We start from the raw sequence: 12209 nt of genomic DNA, 5'->3' as shown, positions 1-12209 counted from the left end.
ATATTAAAATGATTGTTATCATTTCCTTCTGCTGCAAATTCAAATATCACTGATTCCAACAACTGTGTTGCCATCCGGAGCGATGGCCTTTTTCTTGATTATTCTGTTTATGTATTTCTGTTCATCTTTATTTAAAGTTTATCACACTTTAGGCAATGCTTGTTAATTGTACTTTAACTTGTGTGTTGTAATAATTGTTTTGTCTGCGTTGCTCTTTGTGGACCCCAGGGTAATAACTGATGGGAATCATAATAGATGAATAAACTAATAGCAATTGGTGAGAAAAGACTACAAAACAGAGGGGAGTATCAAACTAGTCAAAACAGGGGTTCAGTCCAAGGAGTACGAGCTCTTAAAAAAGCTGAATTAGGTGTGTCAGATGATTAACATCAAGTATGACCCTTTATTATCCTTCACTGCTGCACTTACTCTTTCATGGCAAAGTGCACAGGAGAAATTTCTCTGGCGAGAGCAGAGATCCAGTGAATTAAAATTTAGCCCAGAGCCTCAAGAAAGTTGAAGTTTGTCATCGGCTCTATCTATAGCCTGGGAACAAGTGTAACTCCCCTGGGTGGGCAGGTGGAATATATAGAACCTCTGGGGTCCTTCATTAGTGTGGACCCAAAAATGCCATTTATTTTCCAGGAAACCGGAACCATCAAATCAACTTGCCCTTCCTGAAGTTGTAAAATCCACTCCCAAGATGTGTGTTTCATTTGATTCATAAGGTTTGGATTAATCCATTGTGTTATAATCGGCACTGTGAGGCCACACGTCTGGCGCTGAGTTCATATTGCTCAGAAGCGGCTGTGAAACCAGGGCAGCGGTGACACATCCACACTCACACTTGTCACTCTTAGAGGATGCAGGTATGCATGCGCGCGCACACACACACACACACACACACATTATTCACTCACTCAGATGTTCTCTCTTGCACTCACTTTCACACACACACATACTCACACACACATATACACACATGCACACACACTGACACCGCCATAAACAGTGTTAATTCTCCACCATATACAGCCCCAATTGTAATTCGCCAGCCAGTTGCTAGGCAACGGTGGAACTTGTAATACCATTCGGATATCATGACTGCAGAGGCCTGTCTGGGGTGGGGCGGGGTGAGGGGCTGGTGGCGGGGTAGGGGGGGTGCCGGGTGACAGGGTTGGAGGGTTTGGAGAGGAGAGCTCCAGGGACTCGGTCCAACTGATGTTTGGATCCAGTTTTTGATGGAGAGCGAGGCTGTTAGCCCCTCCTCTCCCGCCCACCAACTGCCTCATCCCTCTCTCTTTAAACCACCATGGGACCCAACACTCAACGCTAATGCCATTTCTGACAGGGAAAGTCCTACAAGGGACTCCGAGGTTATGAATTCTGGGACGCTCATGGACAGCAGCGAGGACAGACTTTTGCTGTTTCCTTTGCCCCAAAGTGTTAGACTATTAACTGTTCACAGCAGCCTGCCCAAAATCTGAAGAGCAGCTCAAAGGAAAATGAAATTAGCAGCAAAACCTGTCTTCAAAAAGTCTGCGGCATCTCTGAAAAGTGGAGACGCATGTGGAAAGTGACAGGTTTATTGTAACTGTTGGGGGGACAAAGGGGTGTGGGGGTGCAAAACAAGACAGGAAGAAAGAAACTGGCAAAAGCGAGAGAAAGGCAATCTGACAGATCGTCCACAAGGAAAAACCCTGCAACAGGGAGTTGGAGTTTGTCACTCAGCTGCAGCCCACATCTTCCTTTCAGGCAGTTAAGACTACCATCCCTCCATCTCTCCATTTCTACCATCCCCACCCCCGCCACCCCCCCCAGAGACACCCTGGGAGCAAGTTTGTCAAGTGTACTCGAGCCGATCTTCTCTGCGGTAAACGAACCCTCTGCTGGAGAGGCAGTGCTGCTGGCTGGAGCTCAGCCATGCCAAAGGGGGCAATTTAAAAAACATTATAATCACATGAGGAGAAATGTCTTTGGCTGGGCAATTAGTGCTGGTGAATGGGAATATCTATGATGCTGTTTGGTTTGGCTGCTGGTGTGCAACAGCATTTTGGGCTGCCGATGGTGGCTGCATCTTCATTTTTGCCTCAAATGTAACACACATCTGATTTTTTTGTGCCAGAGTGAACAGAAAAAAAAAAACACACTGAATGAGACATTTTCAATTCTGATTTGGGCTTATTTCATATGTGGTCCTAAATCAGATATAAATCTTATTCAAGCAGATATCACGGATATGTGAACACTCAGATCAGAATTAATATGTTTTTTTTTTTCTCCACTGAGCACACTCACATTTCTGTCAGAGCATCATTATTCACAGATTGTCAGCAGTGATGGACAAAACAAAACATGGGGGATTGCAGCAACCACAAGGAGACGGGAGCTTGCAAATTTAATAGATATATAGGAAGATGTTTCAGTCAAAGCCCTTTTTTTGCCCTCTTGCCCTCAGCCTGAACCGCCGACAGCCTGCCATCACACCACTGTTACCAGAGCAAACTACTCAGGAAATGAATGTCTGCACCACTGTTTTATTAATCATGATCACACACTGTCATGCAAAAGACATTTTCTTGTTCGGCAGCATCCTTGTTGTAAATGTGGGGTCATGGTACAGAACTGATGTGAATTACAGGTCACATGCACAGATGAATGTGAACAGTCAAGGCAAAAAGATCAGATCTGGGGGGAAAAAAAATCAGAAGTGGGTCACTTTGAACAACTGAAATCTGATTTTAAGGGAAGGGAAATACTTTCATATTAGAGGTGTAACAGTGGTTTGTACCTCAGTTTGGTTTCTCTCATGGTTTGGCTTGAAAAAACATTGAACTGAGCCAAAATTCAAGATCTTTCTTTCTTTCTTTTCTTTTCTTTTCTTTTTTTTATTTAAAGGTACTATGCAACATTACAGTCAACGGTAGTCAAAGCAAATATTGACTCAACCATCAAATTACATGCTTCTTCCACAGCTTTTTCGTCAGTTGAGGCTAAATGGTCCTCATTCCAGTCACCAGTTGCAAAATTTACATAATACATCTTTAAACAGCAGTGATTCAACACAAAATTTGAATGAGTTGTGCATCATAACAACAGAAAGCCTTTGCATGTAGCTTGTGGAAGAGCCAATTACACCTAACATTAATAGATTATATTCTAAATTACAAATGGATTCGCATCATCGGTTATGAGCAATTATGACAATTTTTGTTAATAAAAAAGATCACAATTCCCCACCCATGTAAGATAGCGTGTACTGTTTTTTTGGTTTGGTACAAAATTGTTACACTCCTATTTCATATGTATCCATGTATCCACAGTTTTAGATGGCCCTTTCTTTAAGACAGCTATGTTATCTGTCAATTCAAGCTGATCTATAACCTCAATAACAGAAAAAATGAAACTAGTTTGCGATGTGAGTTGAATGACACTGACCAGAACCTGGTTTTCAGTCAGTGGCCAGTGGCCTCAGAGTACCCATGTGTTTGATATTATTGACACATTCACACCTTCCCCTTTTTCCCCCTCGCGCCATCACACATATATACACACGTTCCACATGTATCCACACACACACACTCACACACAAAGCGGGGTCCCTGAGCGACAACAGCAGCAATGAAGTGATTATCTGAAACTGTCGGCACCACCGCCCAGGCATATCTCCACATGGATCATTTACTCTTATTTCACCAGTGTGGCTTTCCGGCCCAGCTTGCCATCAGCCTTTATGGATCCTGACAACTCATCTGACATATATCCTCCGGGCCATCTTTCTCCGGATAGCCCATGTCCCTCCTCAATCTACACGTTTGTTTTGATGTTAAGCGCCTGGAAGCGATGGCTGACTGTGCATCAGCCATAGGATCACAGGGAGCCTGGCATTGGGATTCGCCGGCATCATGCATCAATCATCAAGTCTGTTTCCATTTCAAAGCTTATGCTGGGTGTGGTATAGCGAAACCATGCCACCATGTGGAAGGAAAAGCTTCAAAGCACATCATATTGATGAACAGATAATAGGTTTTATGGGCCTGAAGGGAAAAAAATGTTGGCAAAAGCTCAACCACTATATCCAAAGCTGGATTTAGACTTTACAGGAGCTGAAGACCTGATTTTAATGTAATAAAATGTGATATTTTATTGACCCCTGTAGGAGAATTTTCTGCTCACTTGCCTTTCTCCACAAGAAGGTCAGAGTCTGGGTCAGATATTCAGCAGCCCTGGAGCTAGTTCAGCGTCTTGCTCAAGGACATGGCAGAGGGATGGATGCTTGCTGACAGAGGAGCCTGTAGCTGAGTCATCTGCTTGAAAGATGGTCCTCCTACTCACTGGGCCATTCTGCTGCCAAAACTCCTTCTGATCCAGATTTATAGTGCTCCTATCTTGAACCTGCAAAGAAAAAAAAAATCAGATCTGGATCACATGGGAGTAAAAAATCAGATGCTGTCTTCCTGGTTGAAACTGAAAAGAATCTTCTGTCATTTATGCATCTGTTGTTGTTTCTCTGCCCAGTTGTGCTTTTGCTCATCCGTGACCTTGCTGCAGCAGCCGCTCCTTGTCACTTTGTTTTGCATAAGCGATGCCTCACAGCAGCCTCGAGTTGGTCCCTTTCTTAGCCTCACCATGACTGTATGACCCCACTTACACTGAACCACTGCTCCGCTCACTACCCGTCTCACTGCCGATAACAACCATGCCAGTGCTGCCACATTAATTTAAGCGTTTGAGTTTGAATTCATACTGAATATTTAATGCACTGGCATAGATTACATATTGTCTGCCCCACATGTGATGTCAGTCATACAGCAGTACATCAAAACGAGAGTAAACTATGACCTTCAGTCAGTGATCCCAAAGCAAACAACCAGAAAATCACAAAAATCAATTATATTAACAGAAAGCCTTTATTTATGCTTTGCTTCTGAACAAAACATATTTGCAGGTAAGTTACTTTCATTTAATACAATGATACACCACAAATTTACCTCATAAAGATATACCCAAGCCAGGCTAAATCTATTTTGCAAATGTAAGGTTGGCCAAGCTGAGCTTCAGTGGGTTTAATCCAGGCTACATCACTGTGAGAGGTCCTGCAATGTTTTGTGCTGCATCAAATGTGTCAGCCCTTCATTGTGTAACTCTCTGATGTGTCACCATGAACCAGGTCAAATTCCCTCTAGAGGAATAAAATCATCCTCTAGTAATTAATAATTCACTAAGAGTTAGTTACTTCCAAAATGAGTAATGGTTAAATACAATACATCCAGCCATCTATTTATCTAACCATGCATCTGTCTATTCATTTCTAATTTTACAAAATAACACAGTTTGGCACTACGTTGCAACATATTACATTTTATCCACTCCTCTCTCTGCAAGCGCCCAGAAACAGACAGAAATTTGTGTTGCAACTGCATGAAACAACAGGGAGAGTGCTTGGAAAGCGTCAATGATTATACTGGTTTTGAGGGAAGATTGACCACTTGGCCGGTAATGTGTCCATCCCGGCAGCTGAAGAGCAAGTTACTAAATTTGGGTTGCTGCTGTGCTAACTTTGGCCGACACATTTTCGAGGAGCTGCCGCCTGCCTGTTGGGCCTGGAGTTAAAAGTGTCCGCAGCAACTTGTTACGGTCGTGTTTGTCGGCCCTGTCTGCAGAGCTGCGAGCTGGGGGACGGAGCTCGGTGTGCACCAGAGGAGGAAAGCCCCGCTCTACAGCCCCGGTGTCAGCGTGTGCGTGTGGCCGCCTGGTGAAGCCTGACTTGTGGAGAGACGCGCAGCGATGGATCGGTGAGGCTGCGTCTGCGTGGAGAGTGGCTTCCTCTCTGGTCGATACTAAATGAGCCCACCGTGCGAGGCCATGCTTGGGTAGTAGCCTTATGCTCGGGGAGATTCACTTATCGATGTTTGGATTCACATGAATATCACGTCTGTTGCAAAAGACGTCTTATCTGTCATCTTATAGCGTGTTTTGAACTGTGAGATAGGCCTGTGTTTAAAATCTGCCAAAGTCGCCAAAAAATATATATTTGCATTATGTAAATGTCATTCATTTGGACAAAGTAAAATTGTGCAGCATTGCATATGATAAATGTTATGCCTACTTGTGAGTCGCCTGTTAAGCGGACACAATTAACCCTTGTTGACAGAAGTAGTGAGGTTCATAAAATATTCATATCCAATTGCAACCAATTATTCTGGTTTGTTGTGAAACTTACTGTAGGCCAATAAGCAAACTAGTATCACTTTGTTGCAGCAGAGATCCATGATTTTCTGCAATAAAAAAAATGCCCATCTTTCTTTATTGCACCGGAAAAAGGTGTTATAAATTTGTTAAATGAGTACCAGAGGTCTGACTGTGCCTTCTCTCCCATCAGCCTTGCCACAGTGGAAGATTATAAGGCAGCCATGCTGCTGAGCGGGGTGGGTGATGCTCTGGGCTACAGGAACCAGCTGTGGGAGTACAACGAGTCAGGGCCAGCCATTCATCAGGTCAGTGTGGGAACAACTTCGAAATAGAGGTCAGACTACTCATATGCTACCTGAGCTTCAGGGGCCCAGCGAAATGAGTAATAGTTTAACTTCGCCACTATTTCATTCACAAGTGGTTAGCGCAGTGAAAGAATTTATATGGATGACTGCTGAGCATAGATTTCATTGCCAGCTCTCCACCTACAGTCTAGAGAGTCATGCAGCTCTCTAGTAAATCATCACTGACTTCACTGATATCGTCTCCAAGGACCAACTGTTATCAGACATTGTCTACTGTGTAAATGTTTCGGCGTTCTTCACATGGAAATGTTCAGAGACTCTGGCTCAGTCTTAAGCTCTGAACATTTAGTACAAGTCAGGTCAGTTGGTTCGTGATTAATCTAAGATAATATTTAAAAGCTGGATCTCACAACAGATACATAGCAATGTGACTTATTGCCCTCTCCGTTCTGACAGGAGCTAAAGGAGCTTGGTGGGCTGAAGAACATCAAGGTCCACCTCCCTGATTGGCCGGTGAGCGATGACACTGTTCTGCATCTGGCAACGGCTGAGGGACTGGCGACTGGTGAGGATAAAGTCACATTGTTCCAGTTTCAGTACAGGGGGTTGATTGGATACTTGATCTTGTTATAGAGAGGCCTTACAGTGACAAATGGAGCCCTCCTCCTCATGAGCCAAAAGTAAAGGTTAAGTTGATGGCTTTATCTGCTGATTTATTTCAACCCTGTGTCAGACTGCAGAAGGGAAAAGAAGATAGTAGGAATTCAAGTTGGGCTTTACTGTGCCTGGATCTGTGTGTTAATGTTTCCTCGTCTCGCTCATAGGGAAGGCAGGGGATGAGCTGCTGCACGAGGTGGCCAGCCGCTACGTCGAGGGGATGAAAGACATGGAGGGGAGGAAACCAGGGCCCTCAAGCATTTTGGGTGAGAGAGAGAGAGAGATACTAGTCGCTACTGATGGCTTCAATCTTAATGCCTTCCTTCCTGTTTCACTCACATCACATGCATGAGTGGAGACACAGAAGCCCTACACCCTCTCCCTTTCAGGCGTGTCCCAGCTGAGGCCAGGGGAGGAGGGGGGATTCAGAGTGCCCTATAACCCGGAGGGGACGGGCTGCGGAGCGGCCATGAGATCCATGTGCATCGGCCTGAGGTGAGACACTTACAGTAGAACAAGCACATTTAATGCAGCCTAACTTTTGCATTCTCTTTCTTCTGTGTTTTGTCTGTGCCCTCTATCGGTATGATCATTGCTTTCCAATCATCCCTAACCCCATACTATGGCTTTTTTGCATGAATGTCTCTGGGTATCTGTATTTACTATTATTGTTTTGAGCAATAACCGAAATTGTGGGATTCAAAGAGCGAAGTGATGACGCTGATAAAAGTTCCTATGTAATATGATAGAATATGACAAAAGATTTTCGTGACAGTGCTGGTGTTTGCAGTAATCTTTTAGAGTGATTCAGGGGTGAGCAGAGGAAAATGCACTTTTTTTTAAAAAAAATGCAAAAGATCAAATTTGTGCATGTCTGGCAGAGGAGTGACTGTGACTCAACCGTGGAAATAAGCTTGAAATATTTTGTGAGTAGGCAACCAACAGTTCAAGGCTTAAAACAACCTTCCAGCATCACTACAAGTAAAAAACATTATGTGGAGTCTGTAAAGTAATAAAGAAAAGTAATTACGGTGCACACAACAGGATAGAGCTCTAACTGCTTGAGGATATTTCTCATCCACATGATAAATGTCAGGTTTGCCATGGAGGGAGCTTCAATAGAAACATCCTTCACCTACCTGGAGCAGCATGGCATGACTCTCATATCTTGGCCTCAACAGGTATCCAAAGCCCGACCAGCTGTTGTCGTTGGTGGCGGTTGCCGTGGAGACAGGCAGGATGACCCACCCTCACCCCACCGGTTTCCTGGGAGCCGTAGCATCAGCCCTCTTCACCTCGTATGCCGTGCAGCGCCGGCCAGTCACCACCTGGGGTCTGGGCCTGATCAACGAGGCCTGTCCTATAGCCAAGCTTTTTGTTCAGGGCCGCGGCTTCGCTGTCGAGGAGACGGAGAGAGACTGGGGCTACTTCTGCGACAAGTGGCAGTGGTATGAACAGCAAAAGTCATGAGATGACCAGCCACAGGCAGGATCAGCTCTGTAGGTCAGGCTGTCATGTTGCATTCAGATCCGAGGCTCCAGCAACAATGATCTATTAACTTGTGCCAGTGTTAAGGGCAACAGATAGTCGTATAAAATTTGTTCTAAAATGTCATTGTCAGATCTGGTTCAATAGAGTGACCTTAGCACAGACATCATCATTTTTTCCAAGCTGGTGCTCATGATGACAAGAGTATTGACACACAAATCGATGACATACCTGGGTTTGTCTGCTGAAAGTCACAGGGAAACGGCATTTTGATGGCATCTTGATGGCATCTTGATGTTGGTATTTGACATATTTATGATTTTAAAAGGATCTTAAGATATAATGCCCTGAGTGGCGGCCAACAGGCTTTCCAGAATGAACACATTTCAGCCAACAGGATGTAGCCAAAATCCCACAGGAAAAGGAAACTGTGTTTTTGGTGGTGAATACCCGAAAATGCACCACCACACCATGTTCCTGCTTTTAAAGTTTTAAAGTTATATGTCATGGAAGGTGGGTTTTTATTGGCTGTCATTTTTATGTACACCTACTGGTGTGTGATGAAGTACCCACCTAAATACGCCATTTTCCTGGAAGTAAAAGTGTGGCATTTTGATTATTTTTTATTATGACAGAGTATTAGGTATGTAGAAAGTCATTTGTCATTTCATTGTGACTTTAATCAGACAAAGTGTGTGTTTATCAATCTCCAAAATATGTATTTACCAATATACAGAATGTGAATACTGTACTACAAGTTAAGCTGTATGATATGATATGATACAGCACCACAGTACTATAACTATGTAATATTAAGGTTGGGTGAATTCTTTGAAGAAACGGCTCAGATGTTGGAGGAAACGAGGGAGGGGTGAGAACATGAGCGTCATTCACCAGCCTGCGTCCCATCACAGATGGTCGGTGGGCTCACAACACTTCCACAAGGCTCAGCAGTAGAAGGTCATGTCCCAGACAAACTGAACGGACATGCACAAACACAACACCGCCCTGGAAAACTGCTGCTGCGTTCACGTCACATCAGAGGAAGCACGAGAAACAGCATCAGATTTTGTTTATACAATTTGGAAGTGTTCATTTGAGTAACATATCAAAACAGCCAGAATCATCTTTGCTCTCAGATTGAAAATTAACCACAAACCGCGGCTCACATTTTAAAAGTAGAGTTGGTTGTATTAGTTTGAATATATCTGATCATTTTGATTATTATTGCCTTGGGCTGCCGACATGAGTGTATTCCCTGTTGTGCTTACAGCCAGTTTTGATTTATTTCTGGATTCCATGATGCCACGTGGGAGATAACATGCCTATGCATGTCCTACTTGTAATTACAAGTATGCTGACATGAACTGTTTTTCCCAGTCGGAAGCTTGTTTTTAGGGTAAGTTTGGTGTGACTTGAATGCAATATGTGACTGCAGCTTATCTTCACTGTATCTCACTCAATTTCCACCCTAACCGTTGGTAGGCTAATAGCTGAGCTGATGCTGCTGGCCTAATGATGACAGGATTTCCTGTGGACCTTGGAATGGCATATTGCTTCTTTCACTTTAGATAATTGATACAGATAAGGTTATTGATTGCTCTCTCTCTGTTTCAAGGTACCTGGACTTAAGGGGCATCTCCAATGGGGTGGGCCCCGTGGTTTGGCCCTCCTCTTATGGCCCGGCTGAGAGAGACGAGGCTTATAAGAGCTTCAGCCTGTCTGGCTGGGCGGGACGAAGTGGCCACGATGCTCCAATGATCGCCCTGGATGCCTTGCTGGGGTCGGGCTCAAACTGGGAGGAGCTGATGAGCAGGGCTGGCTTCCATGGAGGTTAGAGATCAAAATGACAACTAGATGTTTTTTTTGTGGCTTCATCTTAATTAATGCCTCTGCCACGCTCCCTTTCCAGTCAGGTGTTTTTTCCCCCCCAATACTTCTACCTCATTAAGACTGAAAACACTTGCTCTCTGACCCTTCGCCATGTGGGAATTTAGTCAGAACTGAAATTGGTCTTCATCTGTCATCGTCAAGGCGACGGCAGCAACCTTGTAGAGGCTGCACAGATGAAATATACAGAAAACAAATGTTTTATACAACTGCTATTCAGCGAGCAGGCTTTTGAACAGAGGGCGAGATAAACCCAGGGAAATGTAATCATCTTGTTTATGTTGAATTTGAGTCAGTTGTCATGGAATCAGGAGGAGCTATTAAATGTGAGTGTGCGATCAAGCCTGAAGGATGTCAGCGATGAACCAGAGTGCTACCAGAGCCCAAAGCAATGTATTAAATTTGCATATTTGACCGACACCCAAAACCTGCCAGTGTTAATTTATAATGATATGAAGCAAAGAAAAGTAAGCAAATATTAATATTAGTGAAGCAGTAACCAGCATTTTGTTTATGCTTGATAAATGGCTAAAACAATGGATGTATGATCAATTTTAGGTTGATTAATCAATCAGTTAATCAACAAATAGTTTCAGCACTAGGTGGCAGTGGGATCAACCAGCAAGAATTGTCTGACTTTAATGCCACGGGACACAAAGTGAGCCACCAACCTACAACTGGTGTTTGATCATATAGACAGGTGTTGAATAAAACTTAAGCCTAAGTTTGACTTCTTAAAGCCATAATCATGAATAAAGGTATTTACCATATTAGTAACAGTGTGACATGTCAATTTGCTGAATCCAAAACAGCTGCAAAATACCCATTTCAGTCTATGACATTGAGAAAGTCTGCTTCGCCACAGGACTTCCACCCTTCTGTTCATGCTTTTCTCCTCCCCAGCTGTGTGCCTCTCTCTCTCCGTCCACAGGCGACAGTGACAGCACCGCCGTGATCGCCTGCTGCTGCTGGGGTCTCCTCTATGGCACCCAAGGGGTTCCTGAGGGCAACTATGCCAACCTGGAGTACCGGGAGCGTCTGGAGCGCAGTGCCGAGAAACTCTACGCCCTGTCACACTGAAAAGACCGGCGCAGTCTGCTGCGCTTGCCAGGGTGTCTCAGTTTGTCACATGCCTGTCGCGCTGAGGGGAATCTGGGCCACACACTCTGACACACTGACATAGAAGTAGGTGGTGAGCTCGGTAGTACATTGATCTAGAGTGCTGTCATGTAGTAGAAAACGCGCTGCCATGCTAGCCTGAGGGGGACCAGAGTGTCCCACTAACCCAGAGAACAGCGATTTCCACTGCCTCAACAGGGACTCGTGATACTGGGAGTGAGACTGGTGTGAGAGGAGGGGTCCCCCTGGTGACCATGTCGACTGCAGGTGTAGAGCTGTACTACTGAGCCCAATGATTCATACTTAATGAAAATGTGAAACTGGTACAAAAAGCACCCAAGGGGATAATTATTCATTTTCTGTCAAACTGATTTATGAGCTAACGTTTAGTGCGTGTCAAATGAAATGCAGCCTTGTTATTGTCTAATGAAACAAATTAATTTGTCTCATTGTATTTGTTTACTGTTACTTCACGCAGTGCAGAGCAAAAACATAACGTAAAAAAAAAAGTAATCTGGAGAAGCAGAATTAATGCAATAAATCAAGCAAACAAAGCCC

General features: G+C 44.1%; 1 protein-coding gene across 1 annotated transcript; it reads left to right on the top strand.

Moving 5' to 3' along the window:
* The first annotated feature begins 5434 nt into the window (after positions 1-5434).
* adprh (ADP-ribosylarginine hydrolase) lies at positions 5435-12205 on the top strand. Its single transcript, XM_030077733.1, has 8 exons — positions 5435-5795; positions 6383-6497; positions 6954-7062; positions 7322-7420; positions 7544-7649; positions 8336-8602; positions 10261-10475; positions 11464-12205. Exons 1-8 carry the CDS (start codon positions 5788-5790, stop codon positions 11610-11612), a joined length of 1068 nt encoding a protein of 355 aa, XP_029933593.1. The 5' UTR covers positions 5435-5787; the 3' UTR covers positions 11613-12205.
* Positions 12206-12209: the final 4 nt, after the last annotated feature.

This window comes from Myripristis murdjan, chromosome 19 (assembly GCF_902150065.1).
Source record: "Myripristis murdjan chromosome 19, fMyrMur1.1, whole genome shotgun sequence".
Lineage (NCBI taxonomy): Eukaryota > Metazoa > Chordata > Actinopteri > Holocentriformes > Holocentridae > Myripristis > Myripristis murdjan.
Note: the sequence above shows the minus strand (reverse complement) of the source record. Positions and strands in the feature narration are given on the sequence as shown.